This window comes from Poromitra crassiceps, assembly GCF_964638095.1.
Source record: "Poromitra crassiceps genome assembly, chromosome: 16".
In the NCBI taxonomy this organism is placed as follows: Eukaryota; Metazoa; Chordata; class Actinopteri; order Beryciformes; family Melamphaidae; genus Poromitra; species Poromitra crassiceps.
In genome coordinates this window covers 11922189-11941211 of record NC_139645.1, presented here as the reverse complement: position 1 = coordinate 11941211, position 19023 = coordinate 11922189, and the positions used below count along the sequence as shown (strand labels likewise).

General features: G+C 44.9%; 2 protein-coding genes across 3 annotated transcripts in view; both read left to right on the top strand.

Moving 5' to 3' along the window:
• The window catches only part of iqgap1 (IQ motif containing GTPase activating protein 1), a 77179-nt gene extending 64948 nt beyond the window's left edge, over positions 1-12231 (top strand). The window contains exons 23-37 of one of the 2 annotated variants that reach the window (XM_083652930.1): positions 786-1150; positions 2147-2310; positions 2513-2737; positions 3908-4048; positions 4591-4675; positions 5714-5946; positions 6629-6761; positions 6910-7012; positions 7204-7339; positions 7500-7587; positions 7915-8124; positions 8229-8395; positions 9165-9287; positions 10056-10164; positions 10899-12231. In XM_083652930.1, the coding sequence (XP_083509056.1) occupies positions 786-1150; positions 2147-2310; positions 2513-2737; positions 3908-4048; positions 4591-4675; positions 5714-5946; positions 6629-6761; positions 6910-7012; positions 7204-7339; positions 7500-7587; positions 7915-8124; positions 8229-8395; positions 9165-9287; positions 10056-10164; positions 10899-11012 (2396 nt within the window). In that variant the 3' untranslated portion in view covers positions 11013-12231. Of the gene's footprint in view, positions 1-785; positions 1151-2146; positions 2311-2512; positions 2738-3907; positions 4049-4590; positions 4676-5713; positions 5947-6628; positions 6762-6909; positions 7013-7203; positions 7340-7499; positions 7610-7684; positions 7805-7914; positions 8125-8228; positions 8396-9164; positions 9288-10055; positions 10165-10898 lie in introns of those variants that run through there. The other variant, XM_083652931.1, reaches the window with a different exon arrangement.
• A 551-nt stretch (positions 12232-12782) lies between these two features.
• crtc3 (CREB regulated transcription coactivator 3) overlaps positions 12783-19023 on the top strand; it is a 59223-nt gene continuing 52982 nt past the window's right edge. Inside the window, exons 1-2 of the mRNA XM_083652969.1 lie at positions 12783-13878; positions 17383-17493. Of these exons, the coding sequence (XP_083509095.1) occupies positions 13747-13878; positions 17383-17493 (243 nt within the window). The 5' untranslated portion in view covers positions 12783-13746. The remainder of the gene's footprint in view (positions 13879-17382; positions 17494-19023) is intronic.

The following is a 19023-nucleotide window of genomic DNA, read 5'->3' as shown; positions in this document are numbered from 1 at the left end:
GTCATACAGTGTCATACAGTGTGGTGAAAAGAGGGCAAGAGAGGAAATTAAAACTTATTATAGTTATATAGGATTTATAGTTAGAAAGAGTGCTAAAAAAGAGAGATTTTTTTTTTTTTTTGAAAAAATCCATAGATAAGCCGCACCGTTATATAAGCCGCAGGGGCCAAAAAAGGCCAAAAAACGGGAAAAAAGGTGCGGCTTATAGTCCGGAATTTACGGTAATATATTACTTTTAGCAGTAACTCAGTGATATAACTTATTACTTATAGGATTTCAGTAATATTATACCAGTTACTTTGTCAAGTAACTCAAGTTACAAATTGAGTTACATTTGATTAAATCAAAGCACATATTTAAAAAAGATACAATCATTTCCTAATCAAACTGTGTTTTTATGCAACTAACCACTATAGATGACAATAACAAAGGAAAAGAATAACATTTAGAATTTTGGATTGTTTATACTGCTTCAAGGCGGTTGAAATTATTTTTCGGGATGGTCCCGGGGCGGCAATGTCATTCTGCTGCTGCTGTTGTTTTGGTAAAAAGTAATGCAAAAGTAGTGTAATAAGTAACGAGTTACTCTACACAGAAGGTAATATTGTAAAGTAACGTATTACTTTCAAACAAATGTAACTAGTAATGTGTACTATATTACATTTTGAAAGTAACTTGCCCAACACTGTTCGCTGTGTATTGGTGTGCAGCTTTGGTTAGTTTTCCAAAATAAGCGCGTCCCATCACAACCGCTTTCCATGACAAAAATGTCCCTCCTCCCGCAGTCAACGCCGACGACCCTCCGATGGCGGTGGTGCGCAAGTTCGTCCACCTGCTGGACCACAGCGACCAGGACTTCCAGGAGGAGCTGGACCTGATGCGGCTCCGCGAGGAGGTGGTCACCAACATCCGCTCCAATCACCAGCTGGAGAACGACCTGAACCTCATGGACATCAAGATCGGCCTGCTGGTGAAGAACAAGATCACGCTGCAGGAGGTGGTGTCCCACAGCAAGAGGCTGACCAAGAAGAACAAGGGCCAGCTGTCCAACATGATGATGTTGAACAAGCAGAGAGGAGGCCTCAAGGCCCTCAGCAAGGAGAAGAGGCTCAAACTGGAGGCCTACCAGTACCTCTTCTACCTCCTACAGGTAACGCCTTTTTTTGTGCTGCTGATCACATTCCTAGGGTTAGTATAATAGAAGAGTTCTTACATCTCCATTCACTCCAATGGACCAGTTTTTTTCCAGGAAGTAGAATGTGGAACTCTTGAGTAAAAAAAGCAGCACTGTCGAGTTGCAGCAAAATAGACAGTTTGTGTTGTACTCTGAAAGGGGTTTTCATCCCTTGAATCAAATTGTACATTATCAGCTTTATTTTAGCATGCAAAAGTAGCGCGAGAGCCATTCCTGGCTGTTCATTGGCTAATGAGTCTCGCATTTTGGTCCTCCGCCGACGCCACTCTCTTACTAGAGGACACTAGTAGTTACACCCATTCAAGAAAGGCAAAACAAGCAAACGATTAATCGATAAGATGTAATCAGTTTGAGTATAATCTATAAATTTGGCAATGTGGGCTCTGTTCTCTGTTCTGTTTTAATTTTTCTTCCACGGATGATGTCATCAGTGATGTCATAAATCACTGATGATGCCATCAGTGATGTCATTAGTGACATCATCAGCATTGTGACATCGCTGATGACATCAGTGATGTCATAAGACACTGATGATGTCATAAGATTGATGGATGCGCACACACACACACACACTGCATGCAACTGTATGTCAACTTAAGGACAATAACATTTTGTGAGCAACACACACACACGTCACACACACACCCGTGCTCGCCAATAGAGCAGGCGAGGCCACGCGGCAGCCGAGCTGTGTATGTGAGCTGCAGTAGGAACCGAGCGCGAGATGCCTAGTACAGAAAAAGAGTCAAAATGATCTGATTCCAGCTTCTTAAATGTGAATATTTTCTGGTTTCTTTACTCCTCTGAGTCTTGACAGCAAACTGAATATCTTTAGGTCGTGGACAAAACAAGACATTTGAGGTTTTATTGCACTTTCAGTTGTTCTGTTCGGGTTGCAGGCAGCTATCTTATTCTATATCTGTCAACTTCCCTTTTTCTGCTTCCTTTCAGACCAACCCCACCTATCTCGCCAAGCTGATCTTCCAGATGCCGCAGAATAAATCCACTAAGTTCATGGACTCTGTCATCTTCACCCTGTATAACTACGCCTCCAATCAGAGAGAGGAGTACCTGCTGCTCAAGCTCTTTAAAACCGCGCTGCAGGAGGAGATCAAGTAAGAACATTCCCCACAGGAGACCTACTCCAGAAAAAAAGTCGATAATTACCAGAAGAATAACCGTTGTCCCAAGATCAATTTTAATCACCTAGATAAATTAGTACATTCATAACGCATCTTATTAACGCATCTTATTCATATTCATCGGTCAAGAAATACTCTTTACAATTTTGAATGTTGCACTCCCATGTGTCCACAGATCCAAAGTGGACCAGATCCAGGAGATCGTCACGGGTAACCCTACAGTCATCAAAATGGTTGTGAGTTTCAACCGAGGCGCGCGAGGCCAGAACGCACTGCGGCAGATCCTGGCGCCGGTCGTCAAGGAGATCATGGACGACAAGGCGCTGAACATCAAGACGGACCCGGTGGACATTTACAAGAGCTGGGTCAACCAGATGGAGACGCAGACCGGAGAGGCCAGGTGAGATGAGATGTTCCCCATCTGAAGGCTCTTCAAGTAGCACCACCTCAACTGCTGTTATACCCTTTCACTTTCCTATACTCCTAGGTCCTAGTGTTTTCATTTTATCGGGACATTGTTTTCTAGATGTCAGGCATTCCATTTCTATAAGTAGAAACTTTCTAGATATGGAATTTGGCAAACTGTAGCTCTTTTGCTGCTTTATTTGGCACCACAAAGGAATTCAGTTTCTTCCATGCCGTGATTAATTCTTCCAAAACATTCCTGTTGTGCATTCTGGAATTGCTCCTGCATTTTCTCATTGGCCCATAACGTGATTACTGCTTGTGTTTCTTCTACAAACCCCTTTTGGTTCTGTTTATTTACACCAGCTGGACATTTCAATCATGAGAGACCAGCGGGTAAAATTTGACAAGCAAAGCTTTATTCACAAAATAACATGGCGACTAATTTTGGCGTAATGACTCCGGGGTAAGATGACCCTCTTCTTGTGGTGAGAGGGGAGGGCATCTGCTCAGACTAGAATAGAGAATCTCCCCCGTATGGAATTCAAGGGAGTCAAGATGTTGGTGGTGGACTGAGGAGGTGGGTGGGGGCGAAACACAGCTCCAGAGAAGACGATCATCCCAGGTTACAGCCACCACTGAGGTGAACGATCAGGGAGAGGATGATGATGCGCTGACCGTGGCTATATGTACTGCCACGTCATAGGCTCGGCAGCGACATCATAACAGACATCATATTGACACAGGGGCTGATTGGCTATTGAGGATGGGGTGATGAGTCAACACACGTCATAACAGACGTCGCACTTGATTTATGTTGAGAGCTGTTTGCTATTGTGATATGAGGTAACGTGACTGGTCTCCATCTTGAAACTCAGTCAAGACCCCATTTTAAAATGGTGGTTGTAAATGTGCGTTGCTTGTACGTCTCTTGCGCAGTAACAACAATCCTGCCAGCACTTGTTGAAAGCCGCCTGGTATCAGACACATACGAGCACTCTTATCAGCATGCTTCTACTGTCCCATAACCACACTGAGCCATGAACAAAATGCAACACAAAAACATGCTGCATCGTGAGCGGGCACAGTGAGAAACGCATGTCCTTCTCTTAAGCTTTCCTTTTTGTTTTTCCTCATTGCCTCTTTCTGCCCCTGTCCTTCACAGCAAGCTGCCTTACGACGTGACTCCAGAGCAGGCTATGTCCCACGAAGAGGTGAGGATACGACTGGAAGCCTCCATCAAGAACATGCGCACGGTTACCGACAAGTTCCTGTCCGCTATAGTCGTCTCGGTGGATAAAATCCCGTAAGTTCGTAATCGTCACTTCCTACTCAATTTCCCCTCGCGGATCAATAACGTTATTCTGATTCTGATTCTGATACATCGCTCTCTGCAAAGATCGACTTTTTACACACTCTCCTGTCAGCTGCTTTTTTTTTTATAGGGATGCACGATATATCTGCAATCATATCTGTTACGGCCGATGTTAGTTGTTTTTTTATATATCGGTGTCTGTCCGATGACCAATGTTAATATCGGTATCGGCCAACATTTTCATATTGAGAAGAAACGATGTGGTACATAATGTTTTGGAAATAAAGAAAGACATTACTTTTCACATTCACAGTGTTTACATGTTTTTCAGTAGCCTATGTACAAAATGTGATTATAATAGCAACTTGTTTTTACACAGATCATATCAAATTAAATGTCACTTATCGGCCATAACAGCAATGTTAATATTATTGGTTAATATCGCTATCGGCCAAAATGTTCGGTGCATGATCCCTAGTGCTGTTCGAACCGTACCTGTCTTACATTGTCGTGTGTGTGTGTGTGTGTGTCAGATACGGCATGCGCTTCATCTCCAAGGTGCTGAAGGACACCCTGCACGAGAAGTTTCCTGACGCCACAGAGGACGAGCTGCTCAAGGTTTGCCTCCTCTTTCATTGGAACGGGTGTTAATTCCTCCGGGCTATCCTGGCAGGTTGGACAAGCATCTCTTACCTGTCCTCTTCAATGAAAGACAGTTTTGTCTTTCTTCTTGTCTTCCGCTGCTCTTCTAGCCTGTCTCTTACTCACTTCTTTCCCTTCTCTCTCTCTCTCTCTCTCTCTCTCTCTCTCTCTCTCTCTCTCTCTCGCTCTGTTCTTCACTCCTTGCTGCTACAGTAGCTCCAGCCTCTCTGTGTGTGTATGTGTGGGGGGGGGCTGTCCTTCCCACTGCCTGCTGACATCAGGTGAGACAAGCCACTCCTGGCTCTCCTCCTGTTCCTCTTCCTGTCCCAGCTGTGTCCTAACTTGTTCAAAAACTCTTTCTGATTTCTCAATCATTTCTACTTGGGACTGGAATCTCAACTCATTTCACTCACCCACTAATCGGACTAGTCTTACAGTAGAAAAGCAGCCAAAGCAAACGATTGACAACTCGTTTTGTGTACGATAAAAAATAAATAAATATGCGATTCCTATACGACTCGGATTGAATGAGTGATCATACTGACGGCTCATCGAAGGTTATAGCTCTTGTTTGTTTGTTTAATTGAGTTTAACTGCTGTTGATGATGACTACATCAAGTAAAACCTTTAATTAGTTCCATTCCTAATTCAAGCTAACAGTTTAACCCATTGATACCTGATGCAGCATTTGTGTGTGTATCACTTTAAGACCGCGAACCGCGGTTCGCTGTCTTAAAGGGATACACACACAAATGAGGGATATACATGCAAATGCTGCATCAGGTATCAATGGGTTAAGATGTGGATTACCCCCACCCCCGCCCTTTTCTTATTTTTCTCCCCGCAGATGTTTACAAGTCTCTTACATGTTAATACTGCTGATGTTAATATTTTTTGTCTTCATGAGGGGTTCATAAAGCAAGGAAACAATTAAAAAGTGAGCTTCCTTTAGTTTACAATCACGATGAATCGTTGATTTGAAGTCGCCGAGTATTTCTGCTTTGGACTCTGCAGATCGTGGGGAACCTCTTGTATTACCGCTATATGAACCCAGCCATCGTGGCGCCCGACGCCTTCGACATCATCGAGCTGACGGCGGGCGGTCAGCTGACCACCGACCAGCGGCGGAACCTGGGCTCCATCGCCAAGATGCTGCAGCACGCCGCCTCCAATAAGATGTTCCTGGGAGACAACGCCCACCTCAACCCCATCAATGAGTACCTCAGCGCCTCCTACCAGAAGTTCAGGTCCGACTCCTCTTCTCATCTTGACTCGCCTGTTCCTTCCTTGTTGCACGATGTTGCTTGACCCCATCTCTCTTTTTTTTAGATAATTTTTTGTTTACCAACCGCCCCGCCCCCCCTTCACCCCATTTTCTCCCCCAATTTTAATTGGCCAATTCCCCCTGCTAGGCTGTCCCTGTCATTGCTCCACCCTCTTTGTTAATCTGGGGAGTTGTAGACTAGCACAACATGTGCAGTCGCCAGCCACTTCTTTTCACCTGACAGCGAGGAGTTTCACCTGCAGGACGTAGCGCATGGGAGGATCACGCTAATTCCCCCCCAGTTCCCCTCCCCCCGAACAGGCCCCTCTGACCAACCAGAGGACGGTGCTAGTGCAGCAACCAGAACACATACCCTTAAGCCGGCGTCCCACCCACAGACACGGCCAATTGTGCCTGCGTGGACGCCCGGACAACACGGGGGGCTCAAACCTGCGACCCTCATGTTGGTCGGCAGGGAATCTAACGCTGCACTAGCCGGACACCATGGGGGGTCTAGGGTTAAACTTTGCACAGCATGCAGTTACCTGGGGATGAGGTTATCCAACCCCGTGTGTCTGTAGTTTGTCTCCTGTTGTTTCCTGCCTCGTCTTTGCTGTCTGTCTCTGTCGGTCCATCTCAGTTTGTGCTTCCATCTTCCATCACAGACGTTTCTTTCTGGCAGCATGTGACGTTCCCTCGCTGGAAGAAAAGTTCAACGTGGATCAGTACTCTGACTTGGTCACGCTCACCAAACCTATCATCTACATCTCTATCGGCGAGATCATCAACACTCACACAGTGAGTTTGAACTCCGCCTTACACACCACCCACTCCTTTTACGTTCTCATTCTCATTCAGTATCTAAGTTGTTATTTTTGCAATGCTTCTGAGAGGTTCCTGTGGTCGGTGACTACGTTGCGCCTGCTATGCTTTGCTTCCCTGTTAGCTGCTACTGGACCATCAGGATGCCATCGCGCCAGAGCACAACGACCCCATCCATGAGCTGCTGGAGGACCTGGGGGAGGTACCGACTGTGGAGTCCCTCATCGGTGAGAATGCTTTCTTAGTCAATGACAGTCCAGTCAAACCAAACATGTCAATCAAATTAGGATTAGGCTCAGTCCCCCAACCTAAAAGCAGGGTAGGAAATTAAAACCTATTTTTCATAGGGTCTTTTTGACCCCCCTTGTCCTTTGAACTCACTTAATGACCTCAACTGATCACTTCCTCCCATGCTCAGGTGAAAATCCTCTCCCCCCCGACGACCCCAACAAAGAGCTGATGGGGAAGACGGAGGTCTCACTCACGCTGGTCAAAAAGTTTGATGTTCCTGGTGAGGCCAACGTTGAGATGGATGCCAGGACCCTGCTGCTCAAGTGAGTCGTCCTGTAGAATGAAGGAGCCCCTTCGATGATGATCATGATAACAATGATGTTCATTTCTCACATACCTAAAGAAATACAGTACAGTAATAGAGCTGTTTGTTAAGTGTGAGTTGTTCCTTACATCTCTGTGTTTCTTGCGTTTCTTCCCCAGCACCAAGAGGCTCATTGTGGATGTGATCCGGTTCCAGCCCGGCGACACGCTGACTGAGATCCTGGAGTCCACATCCAGTCCAGAGCAGGTCAGACTTGAGTCCAGAGTGGGTCAGACTGAGTCCACAGCCAGTCCAGAGTGGGTCAGACTGGGGGCAGAGTTAGTCCACAGCCAGTCCAGAGAAGGTCAGACTGGGGACAGAGTTAGTCCACAGCCAGTCCAGAGCAGGCCAGACTGTGGGCAGAGTTAGTCCATATATGCGGAGGCATATATCCGCAGTGCGGTCGTTCTAGTTTAAATCGATGACAGAATGGATGTATTCCCTGTATTTTAGAGATATTGATCGAACTCTTCGTATGCACTACTTTTCAAACTGAAACGACCGTAACGATCATCATGTCTCCCTGGGTGGCAGGAAGTGGAGTACCAGCGCGCGATGCAGAGGAGGGCGATCCGTGACGCCAAGACGCCAGAGAAGATGAAGCAGGTGAAGCCAGTGGTGGACGACAGCCTGACGCTGCAGGGCAAGAAGGACAAGATCAGGAGCAACCTGCAGAGGCTGGCGGAGCTGGGCAAGGTTCACCCCGAGAACCGCTACCAGGACCTCATCAACGACATAGCCAAGGTGAACATCAACCGGACCACTTAGTTCTGACTGTATACTATACAGATGCATATTTATCATTGAAACAATCTCCACTGTGTTTAATCGATGTGTGCGTGTTACAGGACATCAGAAATCAGCGGCGGTATCGTCAGCGCCGGAAAGCGGAGCTGGTGAAGCTCCAGCAGACCAACTCTGCCCTCAATTCAAAGAGCAACTTTTACAACGTGCAGATTGATTACTACAACCAGTACATCAAGACGTGCATGGACAACCTGGCCAGCAAGGGCAAGTGAGTGGCCTCTGATTTTAAAACATCACGTGCTTCCACTTTGTGTCTTACTCATCATGACCAGTGTTGGGGGTAACTCTTTACAAAAGTAACATATTACATGTAATATATTACTTTTAGCAGTAACTCAGTAATATGACTTAGTACTTATAGGATTTCAGTAATATTATACCAGTTTGTCAAGTAACTCAAGTTACAAATTGAGTTACATTTTATTAAATCAAAGCACATATTTAATCATTTCCTAATCAAACTGTGTGTTTTTATGCAAAAAAAAACACTATAGATCACAATAACAAAGGAAGATAATACAATTTTGAATTTTGGATGGTTTACACTGACTTCAAGGCGGTTGAAATTATTTTTCGGGATGGTTCCGGGGCGGCGATGTCATTCTGCTGCTGCTATTGTTTGGGAAAAGTAATGCAAAAGTAGTGTAATAAGTTGAATGAGTTACTCTACACAGACAGTAATATTGTAAAGTAACGTATTGCCCAACACTGCTCATGACAGATTAAAGGTTTGGACATATGCAGTGGTTTTGAAGCCTGGCCCTTTGAACCCAGAGTCTTGCTATACTGTGTGTATGTATGTATATATATATATATATATATATATATACATATATTCATGGCGGGCCACTTAAAAATGGGCAGCAGCATAGTTTGGCCACCCTTGGACTACACTATCCACCACTACTGTGTTGGTTTGTTGTTATTTGTGGTTTGTTGTTGGGTTGTATTGTACAGTTGTCTTTCTCTCTCCTCAGGCTGTCAAAGAAACCAGGTGACAACAAGGCCAAGAAGAGCAAGCAGGTTTCACAGAAATACACCGCTGCTCGCCTCCATGAGAAGGGCGTGCTGATCGAAATAGAGGATCTGCAGACCAATCAGTGAGTTTTGTACTCAGTGAAACAGTTCCTTCTGCTGTCATGCTGAACCATGCTGTGAAAATGATGCCCACCAAGGCCAAATACCTCTAAACATGTTGGAGCAAAAATAAAAAATAACATCGGGGATTCCCCCCCCCCTCCCCACCCCCTCCCGTCTTTATTTTTTGTTTTTGCTCCAAGTGAAATGTTTTATGGTCACTCATGATTCAGTGGTCACGGGTTAGCTTGGTTCCAGCCTTAAAACTTGTTATATAAGGATTTTTCTAAATGTCTATGGAGAAAATGAATGGGAAACTCACTTCCGGGGCAAGAAATGTCACGTGACTGTTGAGCTCTAGAACACCCACCAAGGCCAAATACCCCCAAACCTGTGTTCAGGAGGAGAGTCACCCGCCACTCTGACCGCTCACTTTTTGAGACGATAACATTTGAACGCCTCTTGTTTTATAGTCTTTGTTCTTTGTGTGTTCTCGTCGTACACTCTCGAACCATGAGCCAATCAAATCAAAGTAAAACAACAGACCTGCTTCAAACCGGCTCCTAATTGGCTGTTACGCTGCTCTACACAAAGCAGTAGTGTCCAAGTTTAATATCAAATGGGAAATCTATTACTTCAATTTACAACTTGTGTTTGTGTGCGCGTGTGTGTGTTGGGGGGCGGGGCATATTGTGGGGGACAACACGTTTCCTCATATGGAGTTTAGCAGTTCTAGTTTGTCTTTTCTCAAAAATTCACAGATCTTCCTCCTTATTCTTCTCTCTTCTCAGGTTCAAGAATGTTATTTTTGAGATTTCTCCATCAGAGACGGTCGGAGTGTTTGAAGTGAAGGCCAAGTTCATGGGTGTGCACTTGGAGACATTACAGTTAGAATATCAGGTATTATATCTCTCTTTTCAATAAGAACTAATGGCTGCTTTTCTTACATTAGACCCCTCTCCCCCCTCTCCCATATCAACTCCTGCCCGTCTGCAAGAAAAGCCTGGATGCAACACAATTCAGATTGAATACAGAACTTCTCACTCACATCACATCCTGGCACCACATCACCCCAGTCCTAAAAGAGCTCCAATGGCTTCCCGTCTTCTACCAGTTCAGCGACAAAATCCTGGTCATCGCATATAAAGGCCTTCACCAACTGCCCCCCCTCCCCTTCCATATCTCACCAACCTCCTCTCCAACCCTCCCGGTCCCTCAGATTCACCTCAGCCGGCCTTCTCTCCACCCCCAAGTCCAACCGCTGCAGTTTTGGTGACACAGCCTTCTCCAGGGCAGCTCCCAGGCTCTGGAACTCCCTCCCCCCCTGACATCAGAGAATCAGAGTCCCTCACAGTTTTTCAATCCCGCCTCAAGGCTATCACTGTGTGTCTGTCCATTGTTTGTTGCACTATCTTCATCGCCTTAGTGTTTAGTGTGTATAAAGTGTCTTTGATTGCTTGAAAAGTGCTATATAAGTCCCATGTATTATTATTATTATTATTATTATTATTATTATTATTATTATGATTATGATTATGATTATGATTATTATGTACAGAGATAATCTCAGTAGAAACTTAAATGATGGTTAGCTGGAACAGTAATCCTTCAGTGTTTTCACCGTTCTCCCTCAGGACCTCCTCCAGCTGCAGTACGAAGGCGTGGCGGTGATGAAGCTCTTCGACAGGGCCACCATCAATGTCAACCTGCTCATTTTCCTGCTCAACAAGAAGTTCTACGGGAAATAGAAGAAAGGAGAGCGAGGGGCCACAGACAGTTTAAAAACACAACACCCACTCACTCACAGCCCCGACTCGCACCATCCTGCTTCTCCTACATCTTCTCCTCTGCACTTCCCTTATGTGCCTATGCAAATTCATGTGCATTATTTTTTATGGAATTCTGTTTTTAAGATTCATTTTTCTCTCTCTTTTCTTTGAATATTAAATATCTTGTGCATGGGCTTTGCTTGCTCAACATTGAATACACAGATTTGTTTTATGTCTTTTGTTGATTTCAGATTCAACAAACCTGTCCTTATTTATATTGTATGTGTTGTCAGTCCACATTAAACTGTAGTTAATGTTTGCAAAGCTAAGGACAGAACATCTAGGGAGCTTCTTGGCCCTTTGAGCATGTGCAGTATTATGGAAAATTAGACGTGTGGCTCCACTAGATGTCACTCTATACACCATCTCATTTGTTTTTCCCCCGAAAGTTTGACTTATTTCAAGAAGCTTTAAAATGAAAAACCATGCTGATTATTTGAATACAAGATGTTGATTTTCATGTTGATACTGTTCTCTGAAATGTAGCAAGACCAGCTACATTATTTACTCTGATTTACAGTTCATTCAATGTATTTTACTTGTTTTAGAATAAAGCTCTATAGATGCAACCTGTTTTCCCAGAATCTGACAGTGACAGATGATTACTGTAGTACAGAGGTTTTCAAAGTGGGAGGCGGGCCTCCCCAGGGGGCTCCAAGCAGATTCAGGGGAGGCTCAGTGAATGAAATTGGGGAAAAAATATTACATTATTAGAAAGAGATCTCATCGAATAGCCTATGTAAATATATGTGTGTATTTGGTAAAGAGATATAGTTTTGGGGAATTTGATCATTTCCCCCCACTTTTCCAGAGTCTGAACAAATAAATAAAATAGAAAGCCCTTTTTATGTAGTGTTGTCTGAAGTATGCCAACAGCAATACCAGGCTATCTTGGCTCAACTGTTGCATGTCTATGGAATCAAATAACAGAATCATGATCCCATAGACATCCAGGAATTGAGCGAGGAGGGGGGTCCTTTTGGGAGGCCCACAGTCTCAGACTTTGAAAATCCCTGCCGTGGTAGATTAGATTCTTCGTTGTTAGTCCACGCAAACCATAAATGCAGCTACTAGGCTATAAATGTACAATAAATGGACTGTATTATAAATAAATAAACATGTATGATTAAAAACAAATCTAAAAAGTGTTTAAAAAAATATTTGTTTGCCTGAGGTGGTATATCATGAGTCATGAAGGTTGTAGTGCATTACAACAAGCATAACTGTTATTCCAAATTGAGAATATTTTCTGCATTTCCAGTGTGGATCAAATAGGTTGGTCGGTCCACATAATGACTGTTGACTATGTGGAGAGTGGATTCTTAAACTGCAGATGTGTACAACACATCTGCACTATTGTTATTATTTTGAACATTTATAATGATGTGATCGATACTTGATTGCTCCCCATATAGAGGGAATCTAATTTTCTCTAGGCAGGGATTCAGTGTGACCAGCCAGGTTAACACGAGGCTGTGTCGCCGCCTTGTGGATGCCACAGGACTCGACTGTGTTTTACGAGGTAATGTTTTTCACGCAGTAGCCTAGAGAGGATAGCAAGCCAGAGGATCTGAGTTGTTTGCTACTAGTCTTGCGACGGCAAATGACTGACGATTTTTTTTTATATCATTTTGGCAGCAGAAGTCTGATGAAGCAACGACGACCCACGGGCTTTACTGGCGGCTTTGTTTATCTCTCTGCGGAGTCTTCTTCGGGTGGGAGTTTGTGCAGCAGGGCTGACTGACAGAAATGTCTGGGGGAGCTCACCCACCGTGCTGTCTGTGCGTGGATTAACAACACAGAAGACTCGCATGAAGCGCCGTGTCATCAGTTTTAAGTGTTCAATTGTGGATTATGATCTTGCATCCCATGTCAACATTTGCGTTTAGGGCTTTTGAGGCAAACTGGTAAGCTTTGTAACCTTGAAATTGAGTTGAGTCCAGAGACAAGACCAGCGGAGCGGACACTTCAAATTCTTGAGCAAACCTTTGCCCCAACTGGCCGTCAGTTTGGCTAACGTTATTAGCGACATTTTGCTAACAAGGGTAACCCCGAACGTTATACTTTCTTTAAAGGCGACACGTTTCTGTTAGCTACGCTAGGTGTTGTCGTAACTTGAGTTGGGCTGTCGACGAGTTGGCAAAGTGCACTTAGTCAGAATTGTGAGATGACACTGACAACAGTTTAGCTAACTTAGCTAGCTGCTGCAACTGTTATGTTAGCTAGCTAGTAGCTAACGTTATGTCAACGCTAGATTCAAACAAGTGGTTCGCTGCTGGCGAAATGTCAACATTGAGTCATGCGCCATTAAAGTCGTTCGAATAATACGCCGTTCTCCTATAAAGTTAGCATTACCAAATTCATTGTACGATTCTTCATTGTACGTTACGGTGTAAGAAGATCACTTTATAAAGGGAGCTTTAGCTTAGCTGCGGGAGCAACGAGTTGGCTTTGCAACAACAAACTTCATCTGCACAATTCAGCACATCAGTCGACTTGATTCGGACAGATATGCGAGTCTTTTTCTTTTTGTAAAGCCGCGATGGATTCACAGAAACGTTCCCCGAGTTTGTTCAAAATATAGACTCCAAACTCCCGTCTTTCACTTTTTCACAAGTTAGCTGAAGAAGTTGTGAAACAGCGGCCCGGCACGATGTCCGGATCCCCGGGCACAGGTGGCTCCAACCCGAGGAAGTTCAGCGAGAAGATCGCGCTGCACAACCAGAAGCAAGCAGAGGAGACGCGGGCCTTTGAACAGCTCATGACAGACCTCACTGTTTCAAGGGTAAAATAGCTACACTTCTTCACGTTCCATCTACTTTGTCATTTAGCAGTGGTCGTTGTTTGGGGCGAATGCATTCATTGTTTGTCATTATTGGACAAAGCTCCCTCTGTCACATAGCTTTGGCTTGAGTGAGTGAGTGAGTGAATAGTCTAATGGGTGTCTGAGATTCCATCTGTTGGACTAGAATCTGGTACACATAATAATCAGTTTCCCTGCTTTCATTCTGCTGGAAAGAAACTGATAATGGGGAAAGATTGGATCAAACCATTATAAAGCACCGTCATCTGGCCTCACCCAAATCAAACTAAAATGGGACCAGTGTTTTAAAATATGCCCACACCATGGTAGCCTCTATAATAATTTACATAAGGTCTGTTTTTGGCTTGCAGCCAGCCCTGGGACAGGAAATGGCACAGTGACAGGGTTACAACTGGACCACGCGCCAAAAAAAAAATCCCCAACAAGTTGTCCCTACTTGCTATAAACCTCCAAAGGGAAGCACTGTTGCGTGTTCAAATCCAGAGAGAATTCCAGACGACCTTGCTGGTGTAACATCCCCTCATTCCGTTATGTTTTGATTAGTTCCCAAGTGTTAAACCCTGCTCTCCGTGGCGTTCGGCCTCCTGAGAGATTCTCCGCATAGAGGAGGAAGAGTTGAACCAGTCCAGGAAGATGGTTCATGCTTGTTTTCGACTCGTTATGTATATGTAGACTGTATCGTAAATATTTGGATGTCCTCTCACTCCCATTCAACAGCTGTCCCTGGCCTTTCCCAGTGATTGCTCACACCACATACACACTTTCAGCCATACTGTGCCAGTGCTTGGTGAAATGTAGTAACGCGTCAATTGAGTTCTATTTTTAAAAACAAAAAAAGTGTTGGGGGGGGGGGGGGGGGGGCAGAAATGATTCTCACTGCTCAGTTAGATTCAGTGTTGAGAGATGCCAAATGGTGATCAAAATCGTATTGGCTCTGCCCAACCCCATGGGCTGTTTGGAAAATAAGATTGTAGAATCCGCATATTAATGTGGTTTGTGTGTGTTCTTGCTTTATTATGTATTAAATCTGAACCATATTGAGTCCAAGTTAGACTTGCAAATTCACGTGGATTCTTCTTATGCTTGTTTTAATCCCTGTGTGTACTTTGTCCCCGGACTTCACACAGGTTCAGAATTCCTCATCGTATTGAACGAATTTCAATGATTCTGATTCTGATTCTGATTCCTTATCGAGGGAGTTATAATAATAATCTCTTTAATTTTCGCTCTCCGTCGCGTGTAAAATTTCGAGCGTACAGTTAACATGCCGGGGCATAAAAATACTGTCTCCTGGGAGAATATAAAGGTTCTATTCATGTCATTTTCATACCGTCGGTCCACAATGTGCCCATTTTATGAGAGGGATTTTTTTTATTTTTTTATGGGCAGTCAAAGAGGATGTGGTTTTGAGGCGACAGTGAATGAAGTTTGCCATAAGGTATGAACTGCCAGTGACCCCTGGTGAGACAGAACGGCCCAGTGAGCGAGGCTGGTCCAGGGCAGAGGACACACCGCCAGCAAACAGCTGTAATTAGAAGTGGGAGTGAATTTAAAATACCTGAGGGCGCTGAAGTCCTCTACATTGTAGCTTACTGTAAACTCGTGTATTTATAACGTTGCTGTGTTTGGAATAGCTGCCCACCACAGACGTTGGACGACTTTTTCGATGGGGATTTAATTTACTTGTTTTCGGCACACTTTTCTTTGCCCTCCTCGCATTTGTCCTAGATCTGAAATGGAGATTGATGGTGGGACATTTACGTTATTCTATGTAACTTTCCTATGCCTTCTAGTGCTGAACTAAACGCGGTTTCCTAACTGAAGCCGTTTTCACACATGCGTACAGGAACATTGCCTGTAAATCAATAACGGCTATTTCCCGGAATTTCCCGGCGGCAAAACTCCGATGGTGAAATAAGTTTGCTTGTCACACAATAAATCACACTCGTTTGACTTAAGCGGGCATGTATGTTGTATCCTTCACATTCGCTAAACAGTCTTTGAACTGAAATCTTTGAAGAAGTAGGGATCCCTGTCGGAGAGAAATAGCCTGGTTTATCCGTTCACCTGCGTCGCGTTGAAGCACTTTTTACAGACTGCGTCGCGTTGAAGCACTTTTTACAGACTGGCTTCGTTTGATGTGTCCAGGGGGCTTGCCTTCGCTGTCGGCAACGTAAGCAAAATACTTCCACATTTCGCTTCGTGCATCTGCTTTCTCTACAAGCGTTGGGCGGCTTGCAAGACTCTCAGAACAAGCCGCTGTCATTTTCCCTGTGTCTGTCCTGTGTGTCGGGCTGCTGCTGCGGACTGAAGGACTGGCCAGAGAGTGAGCAGAGAGGGGAGGTGGGGAAATCGGCACGCCCACACACGAAGCAGACATACCGCTCTTATCACAAGGTTACAAGTGGTGAAATGTCCGCGTTGACGGGGGCGCGCTTATACCGGAAAACAACTTTCACACATGAAGGCATTACACCGCTTTCTGGTCATTTCCCGGTATAAAGCGCACGTGTGAAAACGGCTGTAGAGACACTGCGGAGCGCCTAGCGTCGATATCATGTGGCAGTAGTAGCGTTCTCTCCCGAGAGATGATCTCTATCCAGTCTCTGTAAATCTATTGATAAAATCTAATTAGGTCAGTCTTTGAGATTCAAATTCTGCCCTTTCAGCAGTGTAGGGGAAGGAACGCCCCTTTGATTTGCCTATTCCTGATCACATTGGTGATTGACTGTGTTTACTATACCTTGGCAGAACATTACAAGCTGCCTTCTGTGTCTGTCAGTCGATCCTTGTGGCATCTGTTGGTTGGTCGGGCGTTGCTGGTTTTGGAGGCCATGCTGTCTGTTTCCTAGAACGTGTTCTCCAAGCGGTGTCGCTGAAATCGCCGATATTGCTACGTTCGAGACGGTAGGAGAGGAGACTGCACCTGAACACCAGTTCTGCTCCATTGATGCCCCGTTGACTCATCTTAACATCGACTCCTAGTCTTATTTGACCCGGATGTCAAGTCGATGCTCCCAGCGCGTCACGCAGTGCAACGCATGCTGCTTTTTTCATCAAAAGTGGTTCACGCACATGTCAATAAGTTGGCCGCGCACAATACAAAAACATTTAGTTTGCATTTAAATTAAGACCCGATTAAGATTTCCGTGGAGTGGCAGTTTGCATTCTTTGCAGGTTTACATGATATCATTACTGATTTTAAACATTTGAAAGCTGTTAATCCTCAGTGGGCTGCGGAGACTTGGCGGATGTGATGGTCTGAATATGATGGATGGATCGATGAGTGTGGAACAGTAAAGTAACTGAAATCTGCCAACTGGATTCGTTTTAGATGTTGTGTGACGTCGCCCTTTAGACACAGTCTGTTTTGCAGTCACGACAAAACAGAGCCCTCATCAGCACCAAACTCCATTTGATTTCTGGATCCTAAAAGTCTGTTCTTCTCCCCCTTTGACTTGACAGGTGCAATTTCAGAAGATCCAGCAGCTGCGTTTGTCTCAGTCGCGGGCGCAGTACTATGGAGGTTCTCTGCCCAACGTCAATCAGATCGGCAACGCCAGCATTGACTTTCAGGTAGGATCCGATATATCGTGATACTTCCTCTTGCGATACATTATCGATAGACTGGCACCCGTATCGCGATACCATACCGTGACATTTTATCCTGAAATGTGTATTTTTTGCATTCTTTGTTGCATGCATTTTTTTCTGTAAACTTAATTTACACAGATTGAAAAGATTTTAGTTTTGCTTTTTTATTTTTTTTAGTGAGGCATTATTTTGTATCCTTTAAACATTTTAACTTCACACGTGGAGTCGTGGACAAGTTGCAGTCAGTGTGTGTTAACGAGGCAATATGCACTTTGTTGCACATTGTTTCATGTCAATTCTATGAATAAATACATAATTCCTGCTTTTTGCCTTTTTTAGGGGTATTTTTTCCTCTTTATAGTTACACAGATATCGTGATGTGCTTCTGGCAATGTATCGATTATCGCAGAATCGCCGTATCGTGATACCATCGTTAGCGAAAGCCAACTATCGTAATTACTAGTATCATATCGTGAGTTACTCTGCAATTTCCCACCCCTAAGTTGTACTGATGTTGTGATCAGTGGAGTGGGCTCTTTGACATGACTGTATTTTACCGCTTTCCGGCTTCAAACTGAAAGTGTTTCCTGTAAAACGGAGCATAGTGATTTTCTGGAAACCTTTGCGCACCTTGTAATTACTGTCCTTACCCAATCTGAGGTCTTCTTGTTCTCAGCCTGGACTTTCTCAGGAGGCCAGTTTTCTCCTACCACACTGAGCTCCTATGCTAATGTTCTCGAGTCGAACAGAAGCACCGGACCTTCACAAGTGTCAATAAAATAGCCCCTCCCCCGAGAACGTTAAATAATTCACGTGCGCTTCTGAAGACCCCGGCAACGATGGAATGAAAGATCAGCGCAATCTCTCTCTCTCTCTCTCCTCTGGTTGCAGTTAGTTCTCAGCCCTGCTTTGAGCTGTGTGTGGTGGTCTCTCACAGTGCTCCTCTGTAGCCTGGATCTGTGTCAGCTCTCTGAGGGCCGTGCGCGGCGGGGATACAGAAGCTCCAGGGTGAATGTGGCCCTTTCTGCCCGGAAGAATGGCCCTTTTGAGGTCGAGCAGCAGGTCGAGCGCCGATCGCCGCAGCGTGACCGGCCTCCAGAAATCCATCCCCGTGTGGAGCGAGGGAGAAAGCTCCTCGAAACGATGAAGTCCACACTCCTCTCCCTGTTGGGAGGAGGGAAGCTCCATGAGCTAAGTGGCTGCTAGATTCCATTTGATGATAATTGTTTGTTAGCACTCAATTCAGTTGAATGAAAGGGTGGCGCTTGTGTAGGGTAGGGCTTTGAGCTAGACTCGCTGCGCTAGTCGCCGTTACCGGTGTTACACAGTGGTTGTGGCATACGCTGATTACATTACTTGCCCGCCAAACGCAGGGCATCGCACGCCAAACGCAGGGCATCGCACGCCAAACGCAGGGCATCACACGCCAAACGCAGGGCATCGCACGCCAAACGCAGGGCATCGCACGTAAAACTCAGGGCATCGCACGCCAAACGCAGGGCATCGCACGCC